Below are 18,469 nucleotides of genomic sequence, written 5' to 3' on the forward strand. Positions count from 1 at the left end.
TCATGGGAATGGAGAACGTGAGGACTTCACTCCCCACACCATCCGTAAATGAGGAATTCAACTAATCCCTACGTTGAACGTTGAAATTACCCACACGGGGGGGTCTTGGCTTGCGAGTGAGAGGATGTCACGCCCTTATGGCTAGAGTTTGAATTGTCAAAGAAAGATATGAAATTTGTAGAATTAGGAGAGCAGTGTGGCAGGCGAAACAAAGGAAAAGTGATGGTAGTGGGAGATAGACCTTGAGGCAGATAACACCAAAGTTTGAGGACTCAGGTTCCCCGACGCTAGCAACAGGTGTGTTGATATTGGAATGAGAACAGACATCACCTCTGAACCAGACATCACCTCTGAACCAGACATCACCTCTGAACCAGACGTCACCTCTGACCCAGACATCACCTCTGAACCAGACATCACCTCTGAACCAGACATCACCTCTGAACCAAACATCACCTCTGAACCAGACGTCACCTCTGAACCAGACATCGCCTCTGAACCAGACATCACCTCTGAACCAGACGTCACCTCTGACCCAGACATCACCTCTGAACCAGACATCACATCTGAACCAGACATCACCTCTGAACCAGACATCACCTCTGAACCAGACATCACCTCTGAACCAGACGTCACCTCTGAACCAGACATCACCTCTGAACCAGACATCACCTCTGACCCAGACATCACCTCAGAACCAGACATCACCTCTGACCCAGACATCACCTCTGAACCAGACATCACCTCTGAACCAGACATCACCTCAGAACCAGACATCACCTCTGAACCAGACATCACCTCAGAACCAGACATCACCTCTGACCCAGACATCACCTCTGACCCGGAATCGTGAGAGATTATAGTTAGATACGAGAGGGACCGCCCCTCACTAGGACTCTCGTCTTCAACCATTCTTATTTCTAATTTACAAATGTTTTGGTTGATTTCCATTAGCCATTTTTCTGTGCACTGCTGCATTTATATACGCCTCTTTGCAACATATTGCTCTGGACACTGAATGAATTTGGCATCACCAGCCAACACATTACGGGATAATGTAATTTCACTTGACAAACCATTACATAGACGGGAAATAGTAGTTGTTGCCATATTGAGTCTAGAGAGACCTGTTATGTTCGCTTAACTCGTAACAGCTGCCTCGACTTGTGTGCTGAGGCCTGAGACACAGCTAATATTCCACCTCAGCAGCACCCCGCATGCTACCACTCTGGTCTTCATCAGTCTCGTGTGACAGACAGGATCAAAAGCCTTCTGGCAAACCAGGAATGCACAGTGTACCCACCTTATTCTTTTCTTCATAGATGTTGCTTACTCGTACAAGTTCAAGATAACATCTTCCATGATATCTCTAAAATCGTATTGTATCTCTCTTCATATGTTATGACCTAGTTGTACTGCACGGCGAGGGAGTTCTACACTCATGGAGCCCCGTCGCTTGTGCTGTACGGGAAGGGAGTTCTATATTGGTGGTGCCCCATTTCTTGTACTGCGTAGCGCTATATAGCTCATTTTTTGCCGTTAGGAGCAGCTGAAAAAACGTCTCTCATTGGATCATATCCATTCTCTAGTTGTCATGTATAATGCACCGAAACCAGAGCCCTCTGTCCACAACCAGGCCCCACAGACCTTTGTGGTTTATCCTGACCTCTTAATGTGCCCTGGTTCAGCCCACACTGACACCACGTCAGTACCACCTCACCTCACCTCTCTGTAGCCCACTCGCAGCTGACGCCCTGCAGCAGGTTCAGGCCTTCATAACACACAAACAACCTAACCTTCTACAGCAAACGTGTGTCAGCAGCTCGCCACACCGGCCGACGTAATGATATATTAGGTCGCCACTTGATGTACGTCGGCTTCTGTTACCCCAGTAGGCAGCTGGCTCCCGGCCTCCGCTGCGCTCCTGACCACGTAGTTTCCAGAGTGTACCAGCTGGCTCTCTGGCTCCCACTACTTGTCTTTGGTCTGCTGTACCAGCTGCCCCCTTGGCTTTTACCACCTGACTGTTCTCTTACACCAGCTGCCTCCATGGTTCCTGCCCCCTGCCTGTGGTCTGCTGCACCAGCTGCCAGGAATTTGTCTGTGGTCTCTTCCTGCCGCCTACCATCTGCCCGAGGCCTTTTATACCAACTGTCCTTGTGTATACTACCACCTACCTGTGGTGCCCTACACCAGCTGCCTCTCTGGCTCACACCACCCGTTTGTTTTCTCACCAGCTGCCTTTCTGACTCTGACCTCTGCCAGTTGTCTCCTACACCAGCTGCCATCCTGGCTCCGCCATCTATCTTTTGCCTCCCACAGCAAATGACTCCCTGTCATCCACCACCTGCCTGTGGTCTCCTTCACCAGCTGGCTCACTAACTTCCACAATCGGCCTGTAGTTTCCTACACCAGCTGCCTGCCTGGCTCCCACCACCTGACTTTAGTCTCCTGCATACCTTCACACACCCTCCACACTACACACACTAGCACCTCACCTTCACACACACTCCACACTACACACACTAGCACCTCACCTTCACACACACTCCACACTACACACACTAGCACCTCACCTTCACACACCCTCCACACTACACACACTAGCACCTCACCTTCACACACCCTCCACACTACACACACACTAGCACCTCACCTTCACACACCCTCCACACTACACACACACTAGCACCTCACCTTCACACACCCTCCACACTACACACACACTAGCACCTCACCTTCACACACCCTCCACACTACACACACTAGCACCTCACCTTCACACACCCTCCACACTACACACACACTAGCACCTCACCTTCACACATCCTCCACACTACACACACTAGCACCTCACCTCACACACCCTCCACACTACACACACACTAGCACCTCACCTTCACACATCCCTCCACACTACACACACTAGCACCTCACCTTCACACACCCTCCACACTACACACACACTAGCACCTCACCTTCACACACCCTCCACACTACACACACTAGCACCTCACCTTTACACACCCTAAACACTACACACACACTAGCACCTCACCTTCACACACCCTCCACACTACACACACTAGCACCTCACCTTCACACACCCTCCAAACTACACACACACTAGCACCTCACCTTCACACACCCTCCACACTACACACACACTAGCACCTCACCTTCACACACCCTCCACACTACACACACACTAGCACCTCACCTTCACACACCCTCCACTACACACACTAGCACCTCACCTTCACACACCCTCCACTACACACACACTAGCACCTCACCTTCACACACCCTCCACTACACACACTAGCACCTCACCTTCACACACCCTCCACTACACACACACTAGCACCTCGCCTTCACACACCCTCCACACTACACACACACTAGCACCTCACCTTCACACACCCTCCACACTACACACACACTAGCACCTCACCTTCACACACCCTCCACACTACACACACTAGCACCTCACCTTCACACACCCTCCACACTACACACACTAGCACCTCACCTTCACACACCCTCCACACTACACACACACTAGCACCTCACCTTCACACACCCTCCACACTACACACACTAGCACCTCACCTTCACACACCCTCCACACTACACACACACTAGCACCTCACCTTCACACACCCTCCACACTACACACACTAGCACCTCACCTTCACACACCCTCCACACTACACACACACTAGCACCTCACCTTCACACACCCTCCACACTACACACACTAGCACCTCACCTTCACACACCCTCCACACTACACACACTAGCACCTCACCTTCACACACCCTCCACACTACACACACACTAGCACCTCACCTTCACACACCCTCCACACTACACACACACTAGCACCTCACCTTCACACACCCTCCACACTACACACACACTAGCACCTCACCTTCACACACCCTCCACACTACACACACTAGCACCTCACCTTCACACACCCTCCACACTACACACACACTAGCACCTCACCTTCACACACCCTCCACACTACACACACTAGCACCTCACCTTCACACACCCTCCACTACACACACTAGCACCTCACCTTCACACACCCTCAACACTACACACACTAGCACCTCACCTTCACACACCCTCCACACTACACACACTAGCACCTCACCTTCACACACCCTCCACACTACACACACTAGCACCTCACCTTCACACACCCTCCACACTACACACACTAGCACCTCACCTTCACACACCCTCAACACTACACACACTAGCACCTCACCTTCACACACCCTCCACACTACACACACTAGCACCTCACCTTCGCACACCCTCCGCACTACACACACTAGCACCTCACCTTCTTCACACACCCTCCACTACACACACTAGCACCTCACCTTCACACACCCTCCACACTACACACACTAGCACCTCACCTTCACACACCCTCCACACTACACACACTAGCACCTCACCTTCACACACCCTCCACTACACACACTAGCACCTCACCTTCACACACCCTCCACACTACACACACTAGCACCTCACCTTCACACACCCTCCACACTACACACACACTAGCACCTCACCTTCACACACCCTCCACACTACACACACTAGCACCTCACCTTCACACACCCTCCACACTACACACACTAGCACCTCACCTTCACACACCCTCCACACTACACACACACTAGCACCTCACCTTCACACACCCTCCACACTACACACACTAGCACCTCACCTTCACACATCCTCCACTACACACACTAGCACCTCACCTTCACACACCCTCCACTACACACACACTAGCACCTCACCTTCACACATCCTCCACACTACACACACACTAGCACCTCACCTTCACACATCCTCCACACTACACACACTAGCACCTCACCTTCACACACCCTCCACACTACACACACACTAGCACCTCACCTTCACACACCCTCCACACTACACACACACTAGCACCTCACCTTCACACACCCTCCACTACACACACACTAGCACCTCACCTTCACACATCCTCCACACTACACACACACTAGCACCTCACCTTCACACACCCTCCACACTACACACACACTAGCACCTCACCTTCACACACCCTCCACTACACACACTAGTACCTCACCTTCACACACCCTCCACTACACACACTAGCACCTCACCTTCACACATCCTCCACTACACACACACTAGCACCTCACCTTCACACACCCTCCACTACACACACTCTAGCACCTCAACTTCACACACCCCCCACTACACACACTAGTACCTCACCTTCACACACCCTCCACTACACACACTAGCACCTCACCTTCACACACCCTCCACTACACACACTAGCACCTCACCTTCACACACCCTCCACTACACACACACTAGCACCTCACCTTCACACATCCTCCACTACACACACACTAGCACCTCACCTTCACACACCCTCCACTACACATACACACAAGCACCTCACCTTCACACACCCTCCACTACACACTCACTAGCACCTCACCTTCACACACCCTCCACTACACACACACTAGCACCTCACCTTCACACATCCTCCACACTACACACACACTAGCACCTCACCTTCACACACCCTCCACTACACACACTAGCACCTCACCTTCACACACCCTCCACACACTAGCACCTCACCTTCACACACCCTCCACTACACACACACTAGCACGACACCTTCACACATCCTCCACACTACACACACACTAGCACCTCACCTTCACACACCCTCCACACTACACACACACTAGCACCTCACCTTCACACACCCTCCACACTACACACACACTAGCACCTCACCTTCACACATCCTCCACACGACACACACACTAGCACCTCACCTTCACACACCCTCCACACTACACACACACTAGCACCTCACCTTCACACACCCTCCACACTACACACATACTAGCACCTCACCTTCACCAGGATAGTCAATGTAATGAAGTCTGTTGCCGGCCGACAGTTGGACCCAAGTCTTTGATTGCTTAATTATACTCAGGTGGGCAGGAAGGGCGGCCAGCCACCCGTCCAGCAGCATGTGCCTGGACGGGAGACCCTCACACGGGAGAACCTTACACGGGAGAACCTCACACGGGAGAACCTCACACGGGAGACTCAGAGTGAGATCTGTACATCTAACCAGTCACTCACTAGTACACTTAAACAGTCAACTCACCAGTCCATCTAACCAGTCACTCACTAGTATCAGTCAACGGTCACGTGTGTTTACCTCGTGTGCACGAGCTAGTGTTGTGTCTTCAGTGATGCATGGGAGGGTCATGATGACCTCCTGTATGATGGTCTACACCATTCCATATGACCTGACTCCATGGCACGTTGTCCTGTGAGTACCTGGGTGGTTCACATTCAGTGTATGGTACTTATACAGGTTCCCAGTGTATGGTACTTATACAGGTTCCCAGTGTATGGTACTTATACAGGTTCCCAGTGTATGGTACTTATACAGGTTCCCAGTGTATGGTACTTATACAGGTTCCCAGTGTATGGTACTTATACAGGTTCCCAGTGTATGGTACTTATACAGGTTTCCAGTGTATGGTACTTATACAGGTTCCCAGTGTATGGTACTTATACAGGTTCCCAGTGTATGGTACTTATACAGGTTCCCAGTGTATGGTACTTATACAGGTTTCCTAATATTTTTTTGCAATATTGTTTAACAAGAAACATTTCAGACAGGTCTAATCATCCAGAACCAGTTTCTATGTTAAGTAAACTTGGGTCATGTAAACTCGTCAATCATATCTTAATTACGTTAGTACACACGTGAAAAAGTTCACATGTTTATTATTTATATATTTTTATTCGTAAACACTTGTGTATTGATAGAGTCAGACAACTGCCATGGTTACTAGAAGTTACATTATATGTAGAAGAGGATCATGGGATATTATAACACTGTATCAGGCACTCCCTCAGCTGTGTGTACACCCATGTACTCCTACAGCTGTGTACACGCATGTACTCCGCATAGCTGTTTGTACACCCATACACTACCCATAGTGTTCTCCCAGAAGGTACATGAGATAGAGTATCATATTCACTGGGTGTGAGGCTGGTGCCAGTATGAATACTCTGGTGATGACCACACTATCATTATTACCCCCTGACCCCAAGCTGAACCCCCTCTCATCCTGTTATCAACCAACCTATGCACTCATCTTACCTACTTACACCCTCCACAATAATGATAATAATGATAATAATAATAATGATGATGATGATGATAATAATAATAATAATAATAATAATAATAATAATAATGGTAATAATAATGATAATGATTATGATAATAATAGTAATTATGATTATAATTATTGTTATTATTGATATTATTATTATTATTATTATTATTATTATTATTATTATTATTATTGTTATTATTATTGTTATTATCATCATCATTATTATTATTATCATTGTTATTATCATTATTATAATTAGTAGTAGTAATAGTAATGATAGTAGCAGTAGTCCTTGACATTTAGAGAAGTAAAGTTAAAGGTTTATCAGAATGGCGAGACAGGTTAGTGTGAGTGCGAGTTTGGATGGAGAAAACGTGTAAGAATTGGTGTGTTAGATCCCTGGGGTTTGGACATGGCCGCGCTGGAACAATGGAAGCTGGAGTGAAGCGCAGGGTGGGTGGGTGGGTGTGAGGAGGAATGTATCGCGGAGTGTGGAGGAGCACAGGTCACTCTCTGTTAGCCCAACCAAAATGGTTGTTTCATGTTATAGTAGCGTCCACCGGTGTGAGCCTTACGCCATAATCACAATAGAATGGAAGAGGAAGGACGTGTTGGAGATGAAATGGCTGCAGATAATGTGAGGTGTGAGGAGGGTAATCGTCCCAGTAGTGACAGTGTGAGAGAGAAGTGTGGTAGTATGACAGGTACGACTGAGAGAGACGATACAACAGGCTGTGTTCAACTGGTCTGGACACATTAAGATGATGGGGGAGGGAGGTGGAGGGGAGACTGAATGGATGGAAGTTGCTATGAGTTATCAGTGTGTGTGTCTGAACCTGCAGGAAGGAGGCAGAGAAACATGTACGGGAGACACACAACCAGAGCCATGTGCTTAACCACAGTATATTGATGGGTCAGGCAAGGTGGGTGGGTGAGGCTTATTGGTGATGGTGCCTCCTCGTACATGGTATAGGAGGTGTGGTGATGGTGCCTCCTCGTACATGGTATGGGAGGTGTGGTGATGGTGCCTCCTCGTACATGGTATAGGAGGTGTGGTGATGGTGCCTCCTCGTACATGGTATAGGAGGTGTGGTGATGGTGCCTCCTCGTACATGGTATAGGAGATATGGTGATGGTGCCTCCTCGTACATGGTATAGGAGGTGTGGTGATGGTGCCTCCTCGTACATGGTATGGGAGGTGTGGTGATGGTGCCTCCTCGTACATGGTATAGGAGGTGTGGTGATGGTGCCTCCTCGTACATGGTATAGGAGATATGGTGATGGTGCCTCCTCGTACATGGTATAGGAGGTGTGGTGATGGTGCCTCCTCGTACATGGTATAGGAGGTGTGGTGATGGTGCCTCCTCGTACATGGTATAGGAGGTGTGGTGATGGTGCCTCCTCGTACATGGTATAGGAGATATGGTGATGGTGCCTCCTCGTACATGGTATAGGAGGTGTGGTGATGGTGCCTCCTCGTACATGGTATGGGAGGTGTGGTGATGGTGCCTCCTCGTACATGGTATAGGAGGTGTGGTGATGGTGCCTCCTCGTACATGGTATAGGAGGTGTGGTGATGGTGCCTCCTCGTACATGGTATGGGAGGTGTGGTGATGGTGCCTCCTCGTACATGGTATAGGAGGTGTGGTGATGGTGCCTCCTCGTACATGGTATAGGAGGTATGGTGATGGTGCCTCCTCGTACATGGTATGGGAGGTGTGGTGATGGTGCCTCCTCGTACATGGTATAGGAGGTGTGGTGATGGTGCCTCCTCGTACATGGTATAGGAGGTGTGGTGATAGTGCCTCCTCGTACATGGTATAGGAGATATGGTGATGGTGCCTCCTCGTACATGGTATGGGAGGTGTGGTGATGGTGCCTCCTCGTACATGGTATAGGAGGTGTGGTGATGGTGCCTCCTCGTACATGGTATAGGAGGTGTGGTGATGGTGCCTCCTCGTACATGGTATGGGAGGTGTGGTGATGGTGCCTCCTCGTACATGGTATAGGAGGTGTGGTGATGGTGCCTCCTCGTACATGGTATAGGAGGTGTGGTGATGGTGCCTCCTCGTACATGGTATAGGAGGTATGGTGATGGTGCCTCCTCGTACATGGTATGGGAGGTGTGGTGATGGTGCCTCCTCGTACATGGTATAGGAGGTGTGGTGATAGTGTTATCATTGATAATATTAACAACTGTTTATTTGTTTATATGGAAAAACATACCAACTAAACAGAAGAATAGGGACAGTATAAACACGAGAAGAGGGTTAATGGGGTTGTATGATACAACAGTTATACAACAGTAAGTTGTATGATACAACAGTTATACAACAGTAAGTTGTATGATACAACAGTGAATGAAATGTTTCCGTTGTTATAGTTTTGTACACTAAAGGTGTGTATAATGATGACACCACTACTGTTTAGCGTGCTGACGTCTGCGACAGCAAGGCTATGTATGTGTGTGTGTGTGTGTGTGTGTCGCCTCATGTATCACTAGGACATGTCAGTACAACTTGTGACATCACTGAGGTAGGGTCCCGTGTACCTGTTACCTGTGTATAGAATGTCATGTTGTACAGGTAGAGGGGGTAGCCCTGCCCACCACCAGCTGGCTCCGGCAGGCCTTGTTGTCAAGGAGCACTATATGTTGGCTGGCCAGTGAGGGCAGCTGTTGCCTCACTCTGTGTATCGGAAGTAAGGACGGCTGTTGCCTATCCTTTGCTGGAAGTTAAGGCAATCGTTGGCCAGGCGTGGGTTATGACCAGTTAGAGTAGCCATTAGGTGGTCTCTACCGGAAGTTACGGTAATTGGTGGCTGGCCTTTGTTTTGTTGGAAGTTAAGACAGGTGTCGACGGTCCTATGTCTGCTGCAGGTTAGGGCAGCTGTTGACCGACAATGTTTAGCGATAGTTAAGGCACCTGTTGGCCGGCATTTGAACACCACTAGTTTGGACGGGTGTGTGGGGCCTTGACAGCCTCATGCCAGTAGAGGAGATCGTCAAGTGAGGCTGGTAGACAGCACTAGGCTGGAGTAACATTAGTTACCGCAAGTTATTATTTCATTCCTCTTGTATTTCCACTGGTCAGGCTACATTAGAAATTAAACTGCGACATTTTAGTTCACGTGGCTGGGGTTCTAACCGGTGTACTTTGTACTTGTCATAACCCTTGAATCACTGATACCTCATGTGCGCTCTAGCACCTCACACTGAGGCCCAGTGTCAACCTTCCGTCCGTCCGGCCCATGTGAAGCTGGAAGGCAATGAAAACAAAACATATATCCGTTGTCTGCTCCTGTTGGGCAGGGCAGGTAACGGGCCGGGCCTGGTACATAACGTCGACACGACATATCAAGTATCTGGGTTGTTGGAATCTTTCTCTCAGTCCAGATGTGTTCTGGCAGTACGTACACCCTACGTAGTCTGACCTGAAGAACAGATGAACGAAAGTGTATTGTATTATTCTCGAGGTGGCTTATTTATAGCTGAGGCTTCATGTGTCATTCTGTTGTCCAGCATCATGACCCTGGCGGGACTGGAATAGCCTGCCCATCGTTACAGCAAGACTGCAGGCCTACTTACTCTGTGTAGTGTAGGCCTACTTATCATGTGGAATATAAGCCTACTTACAATGGGATATGGACGAACACTTACAGTAGATATTTTAATGTAGTTTGATTGCTGATCTTGACTAAAGCACCGGATGATGGTTGGATATATTCTTTCATACTTCTTCGCCATTTCCTGCGTTAACGAGATACCTCTAGGAGCGATATGAACAGACGAAGATCGGCCACATCTGCTCACATCCATTCTTTAGCTGTCATGCGTAATGCACTGAAACCACAGCTCCCAATCCACAACCAAGCTCTGCATGCCTTTCCATGGCTTACCTCAGACGCTTCACATGTCTTGGTTCAGTCCACTGACAGCACGTCGACCCCAGTATAACACATTGTTCCAGTTCACTCTATCCCTTGCACGCCTTTCATTTTCCTGCAAGACCAGGCCCCAATCGCTCAGAATGTTTTTCACTCCATCCTTCTATCTCGACTTTGGTCTTCCTGTTCTCCTTGTTCCCTCCCCTTCGGACACATATATCCTCTCTGTCAACCTTTTTTCACTCATTATCTCCATATGTCCAAACCATTTCAGCACACCTTCCTCTGCTGCCTCTCAACCATACACTTTTTATTATCTCTCCTCTCTCTTACATTATCATTTCTTACTCGATCAAACCACCTTACACCATATTATTTCATTTCCAATACAACTTCCCTCTTCCGCATTGCCCTATCTATAGCTCATGCCTCGCATCACTGAAATATTGTTGGGACTGCTATACATTCAAACTTACCTAATTTTGCCCTCCCAGATAAAGGTCTCTAATTCCACACATACTTTTGCGCTCTCAGAACCTTCGCCCCACACCCACCCTATGACTCATTTCCGCTTCCATTGTTCCATTCGCTGCCATATCCACTCCTTTGTGTCTAAAATGCCTCACTTCCTCCAAGTTTTCTCCATTCAAACTCACACTACAACTAACCTGCCCTTCAACTTTGCTAAACCAGATAGCCTTCCTTTTATTCACATTTACTCTCAAGTTTCTTCTTTCCCACATTCTTCTAAATTCAGTCACCAACTTGTGCAGTTTCTCACTTGAATCAGCGATCAGTGCTGTATCATCTGTAAACAATAACTGATACACTTCCCAGGTCCTCTCATCTCCCACTAACTTCATACTCGCCTCTCTCCTCAAGACTCTTGTATTTTCCTCCCTCACCACATCATCCATAAGCAAATTAAACAACCATGGGGACATCACATACCCCTGCCGCAGACCAGCCATCACTTGGAACGTATCACTCTCATCTCTTCCTTCTCGTACACATGCTTTACAACCTTGATAAAAATTTCTTACTGTTTCAGGCAGCTTTCCTCCAACACCGCATATTCTTAAGACCTTCCACAAGGCATCTCTATGAAGCCTGTCATGTGCTTTCTTCTGATCCATAAATGCCACATACAGATCCTCCTGTTTCTGTAAGTATTTCTCACGCACATTCTTCTAAGCAACTCCTGATCCACACATCCTCTACAACTTCTGAAACCACACTGCTCTTCCTCAATCTCACACTCTGGACATGCCTTCTCCCTCTCAATCACTACCCTCCCATACAACTTACCAGGTACACTCAACAAACTTATACCTCTGTAGTTTGAACGCTCACCTTTATCTCTTTTGCCTTTATACAGTGGCACTATACATGCATTCTCCCAATCTCAAGCGCTTCACCATGATCCATACATACACCTAAAATCCTTACCAACCAATCAACAACACAGTCACTCTTTTTCTTCATAAACTCAACTGCAATGCCATCCACTCCCGCCGCCTTGCCGGATTTCATCGTACGTTAGGCTTTCACCACCTCTTCTCTCTTAGCCAAACCACTCTTCCTTACTCTCACTTCACATACCACCAGAACCAAACGTATTATGCCGGCAACCTTATCATCAAACACATTTAGCAGTCCTTGAAAATACTCACTCCATCTCCTCCTCACTTCATCACTAACTGTTATCCCCCCCGCCGGCAACCCCCCACCCTCACCGATCTTCCTATTTGTTTTCTTGTTTTTCATACATTATTAACCTCCATTTAAGACATATTATTCTCCCTAAAGTTTAATGATAGTCGCTCATTTACCCTCTTTTTCAATCTTTACACCTTCCTCTTGAGATTTTATCGCTATCTCTTATACATCTCCCATTCATTTGCACTCCCCGTAAGTACCTCCCAAACGCCTCCCTTTTCTCTTTCATTAGCAGCTTAACTTCATCCCACCACTCACTACCCTTTCTGATCTGCCCACCTCCCACCTTTCGCATGCCACATGTATCTCTTGCACATGCCAGCACTCACTCACCTTGCTTCATTTACTCCCACTTTCTGCCCTTCTACACTCAATCTCTCCTGGTATTTCTTCACACAAATCTCTTTTCCAAGCTCACTCTTACCACTCTCTTCTCACCGTCATTGTTTCTTCTTTTCCGAAAACTTCAACAAATGTTCACCTTCGCCTCCAAAATATGGTAATGAGACATCCCTCCAGCTGCCCCTCAGGACATTTACATTCAAATGTCTCTGTTACACATCTATCAGTCAATATGTAATCCTATAGTGTCCTACTTACATACGTATACTTACGTGTGTCCCTCTTTTTAAACCAGGTATTCCCTATCTCCAGTTCTTTTTCGGCACACAACTCCACAAGCTGTTCATTTCCATTCATAAAGCTGAGTACCCCATGTCCTCCAATTATACCCTCAACTGCCGCTTTACTTACCTTCGCATTCAAATCACCCATCTCTAACACCCAGTCTCATACATCAAAACTGCTGACACTCTCATTCAGTTGCTTCCAAAACACTTGCCTCTCATGATCTTTCTTCTCATGCCCAGGAGTATAAGCACTAGTAATCACCCATCTCTCGCCACCCTCTTTCATTTTTACCCACAACAATAAAGAATTTACTTATTTGCACTCTAACCCACGCTGCAACAACTCCTGCCTCAGGGATAGTGCTACTCCTTTTTTGAGCTCTTGTCCTCTCACCAACCCTGACTTTACTCCTAGGACATTTCCAAACCATTCTTCCCTTTACCCTTGAGCTTCGTTTCACTCAGAGCCAAAACATCCAGGTTTCTTTCCTCAAACATACTACCTATGTCTCCACTCTTCTTATTTTCGCTACATCCACACACATATTCAGACACCCCAGCCTGAGTCTTCGAGGAGGATGAGTACTCCCTGTTGGCTCCTTCTTCTTCTGTTACGTCTTTTAGAAATTGAAATACAAGAAGGAAGGGGGGGGGGGGTCAGCCCCCCCACTCCCGGAGGTTTTATTACACATCATTAGTGATCAAGCTGGACTGGTATTAGATAGACACACACACACACACACACACACACACACACACACACACACACACACACACACACACACAGGCACTGACAACATATGTTCATTATATATACGTAATGACGAATGTAATACTGGACCTTGTAAAGGTACACATTCCGCCGACATGTTTACATTTGATGGTGTGGGAGGTACTAGTTGAGGTGTACCGTCAGTAACTGATACATATGGATATTGCTGGATGTTTATAGCAGATGGAACGGATACATAATGTAGAATGGAAAAGCAGATGGTACAAGTAGACTAAGTGACGTCGTTTACCAGTAGATGGTCCAAAAGATAGAATAAATGTCATGCAGTGAGTGGTACATGTGGTGTCTTGCAGCGGGTGGTACATGTGGTGTCTTGCTGTGGGTGGTACATGTGGTGTCTTGCAGCGGGTGGTACATATGGTGTCTTGCTGTGGGTGGTACATGTGGTGTCTTGCAGCGGGTGGTACATGTGGTGTCTTGCTGTGGGTGGTACATGTGGTGTCTTGCAGGGGGTGGTACATGTGGTGTCTTGCTGTGGGTGGTACATGTGGTGTCTTGCAGGGGATGGTACATGTGGTGTCTTGCTGTGGGTGGTACATGTGGTGTCTTGCAGCGGGTGGTACATGTGGTGTCTTGCTGTGGGTGGTACATGTGGTGTCTTGCAGGGGGTGGTACATGTGATGTCTTGCAGAGGGTGGTACATGTGGTGTCTTGCTGTGGGTGGTACATGTGGTGTCTTGCAGGGGGTGGTACATGTGGTGTCTTGCAGAGGGTGGTACATGTGGTGTCTTGCTGTGGGTGGTACATGTGGTGTCTTGCTGTGGGTGGTACATGTGGTGTCTTGCAGAGGGTGGTACATGTGGTGTCTTGCAGCGGGTGGTACATGTGGTGTCTTGCTGTGGGTGGTACATGTGGTGTCTTGCTGTGGGTGGTACATGTGGTGTCTTGCAGCGGGTGGTACATGTGGTGTCTTGCTGTGGGTGGTACATGTGGTGTCTTGCTGTAGGTGTTACTAGTGGTGTCTTGCTGTGGGTGGTACATGTGGTGTCTTGCTGTGGGTGGTACATGTGGTGTCTTGCTGTGGGTGTTACTAGTGGTGTCTTGCTGTGGGTGGTACATGTGGTGTCTTGCAGCGGGTGGTACATGTGGTGTCTTGCTGTGGGTGTTACTAGTGGTGTCTTGCTGTGGGTGGTACATGTGGTGTCTTGCTGTGGGTGTTACTAGTGGTGTCTTGCAGGGGGTGGTACATGTGGTGTCTTGCAGCGGGTGGTACATGTGGTGTCTTGCTGTGGGTGTTACTAGTGGTGTCTTGCTGTGGGTGGTACATGTGGTGTCTTGCAGCGGGTGGTACATGTGGTGTCTTGCTGTGGGTGTTACTAGTGGTGCCTTGCTGTGGGTGGTACATGTGGTGTCTTGCAGCGGGTGGTACAAGTGGTGTCTTGCTGTGGGTGTTACTAGTGGTGTCTTGCTGTGGGTGGTACATGTGGTGTCTTGCAGCGGGTGGTACAAGTGGTGTCTTGCTATGGGTGTTACTATGGTGTCTTGCTGGGGTGGTACATGTGGTGGCTGCAGTGGGTGGTACAATGTGGTGTCTTGCTGTGGGGCGTACTAGTGTGTCCTGCTGTGGGTGGTGCATGTGTTCTTGCAGCGGGTGGTACAAGTGGTGTCCTTGCTGTGGTGTTACTAGTGGTTTCTTGCTGTGGGTGGTACAATGTGGTGTCTTGCAGTGGTGGTACAAGTGGTGACTTGCTGTAGGCGGTACTTAGTGGTTCTTGCTGTGGGGCGGTACAAGTGGTGTCTTGCCCAGGTGGGTGTTACTAGTGGTGTCTTGCAGTGGGATGGTACAAGTTGGTGTCTGCTGTGGGTGGTACAATTGGTGTCCTTGCTGTGGGCGTAACCATGTGGTGTCTTGCAGTAGGTGTACAAGTGTGTATTGCAGTGTGTGGTACTAGTGGTATCTGCTGTGGGTGTACTATGGTGTCTTGCAAGTGGGTAGTAAAAGTATGTCTTGCAGTGTGTTGGTACTACTGGTGTCTTGCTGTGTTGGTACTATGGGTGTACTTGCTGTGGTGGTACAAGTGGTGTCTTGCTGTGGTGTGTAACAGTTGTGTCCTTGCTGTGAGGTGGTAACTAGTGGTATCTTGCTGTGGGTGGTACTAGTGGTGTCTTGCAGTGGGTAGTACAAGTAGTGTCTTGCAGTGGGTGGTACTAGTGGTGTCTTGCTGTGGGTGGTACAAGTGGTGTCTTGCTGTGGGTGGTACAAGTGGTTGTCATGTGTGGGTTGGTACTAGAGGGTGTCTTGCTTGTGGATGGTAGCTAGTGTGTCTTGCTTGTGGGTGGTACCAGTGGCTAGAATTAATCTTTTACAGTAGATGCAACAAGACATGGAATAACAGCCTTCTGTGTTAGATGCTACATATAGGTAAAAATGACAGGCTTTTGCAGTAGATGGTACACAATGAATGTAGACGTTACTAGTAGCAAGATTGACAGTGATTCATATAAGGAAATGTTTTCAACCCGATTATTTCCCGTCAGATGTATGGTCGGTACACCAAGGACCTGGGACGCTACGCCAGACAGGAGGCCAAGAAACTGAAGAAGGCTGAGAAAGTTACCCTGGACTCCGGTACCTCAGGTACGTGGTATATGATACACCTGACCAATGGGTGTGGTATATGGTACACCACCCGCCCACTGGATGTTGTGTGTGATACACCTGACCTGGTTGTGGTATATGGTACACTCGACGACTGGTTGTGGTACATGGTGGTGTATGATACACCCGACCAGTGATTGTGGTACGTAGTGGTTTATGGTCCACCCAACCAGTGGATATGGTACATAGTGGTGGTTACACCCAACCATTGTGTGTGGTACATGGTGGTAGGCATACCAAACAGCTGGGTGTGGTACATGGTGGTAGGTATACCCAACCACTGTGTGTGGTATATGGTGGTAGCTTCCTGTCAGGCCGATCTATCTCCGTGGTTGTTGATGGATCAGCATATCCCCCTTTTTCCATCAACAGCGGTGTCCCTCAAGGTTCTCTCCTGTCTCCTACGCTTCTCCTTTTTATCAACAATTTCTACTCTGCAAATAACTACATTCACTCACATGGCGACAACTCAACACTGCATTCCTCCACATCCTTCAGTTCTGCTACTACTTCTCTCATTCGATCTGCCTCTCGTCTCGATACAGTCTCCTCAGACTTGGCCAGGATATGATGGGGTAGACGAAATCTGGTAAAGTTTAATGCCTCCGAGACCCAGTTTCTGCCCATCTCTCTATTGAAAATTCCTCAATTTTTTTCTCTCTATTGATGCATCCATAATTCTACGTCTTACCACGATGAACATACTTGGTATTATTGTAACATTCACTCTGTCTTGGAAAGCCCACATTACGGAAATAGCTAAGTCTTTTCTCTTTCCGTTTCATAATTCTCTCTGTATTTCAATTAAGGCCCGGACTTGATGTGGACTTTTTTCCCTGACTGGAGCCTTTATATTAAAAAAAGTGTCAAAATTTCATTTCTTCTGAACAGTTTCTCATTTCATGCAAATGATTGATCCGTCCTTGTATAGAGTACTTCTCTTTTATCAAGGGTGGTTCTAGCTTTGCATCCTTACTTGACAGAGATGACAGACCGCGTTACGTATATGCAGTCCACAGTTTATTGATTATGAGTTTGAGAAGATATATTCTATTAGACCCAAGTTAACGTATCTTAGATCTTTCATTGATAAATCTCTTAAGTTGGCAAAGAAATCACTTTATAGAGTTAAACCAAAACCTCCCCTTGACACCAAGAACCTTTCAGTTCTTGGTGTCCTTTGATAATTATTTTACTTTACTTCCCATGTTGCTTGAATCCTTTAATGTGAATGTTGTCTTTAGCAACAACAATACTGTAAAGAATATCTCAAACAGGAACTCACCAGAAAGCTCCACAGGATGCGTTTATAAAGTACCGTGTAAAAATTGTGATGTTTTATGTTGCGCAGACCAGTAAGCATTTTTCTGTTAGACTTTAGCAGCATAGATATAGTATAAGAACAGGACAAGAATCAAATACTTTGTTTAGTCTTATTAAAAATTATGATCATTGTATTGACCGGAGTAATGCTGTCTCAGTTATTAACTCTAACTCTTGTACCACGAGAAATATCATTGAATCTATCATTAAATACACAAAGAATTGTAACATTGATATTAGTAAAGGTCTTTACAAATTGGAT

At 47.5% G+C, this 18,469-nt stretch overlaps 1 protein-coding gene across 14 annotated transcripts in view; it reads left to right on the forward strand.

Annotated features, from left to right (window-relative positions):
• Positions 1 to 18,469, forward strand: part of LOC139761747 (chloride channel protein 2-like) — a 618,856-nt gene that overhangs the window by 137,613 nt on the left and 462,774 nt on the right. For all 14 annotated transcript variants that reach the window (XM_071686178.1, XM_071686169.1, XM_071686168.1 and 11 more), the window contains one exon: positions 16,764 to 16,863. In XM_071686178.1, the coding sequence (XP_071542279.1) occupies positions 16,764 to 16,863 (100 nt within the window). The remainder of the gene's footprint in view (positions 1 to 16,763; positions 16,864 to 18,469) is intronic.

This window comes from Panulirus ornatus, chromosome 41, assembly GCF_036320965.1.
Source record: "Panulirus ornatus isolate Po-2019 chromosome 41, ASM3632096v1, whole genome shotgun sequence".
NCBI classification, from domain to species: Eukaryota; Metazoa; Arthropoda; class Malacostraca; order Decapoda; family Palinuridae; genus Panulirus; species Panulirus ornatus.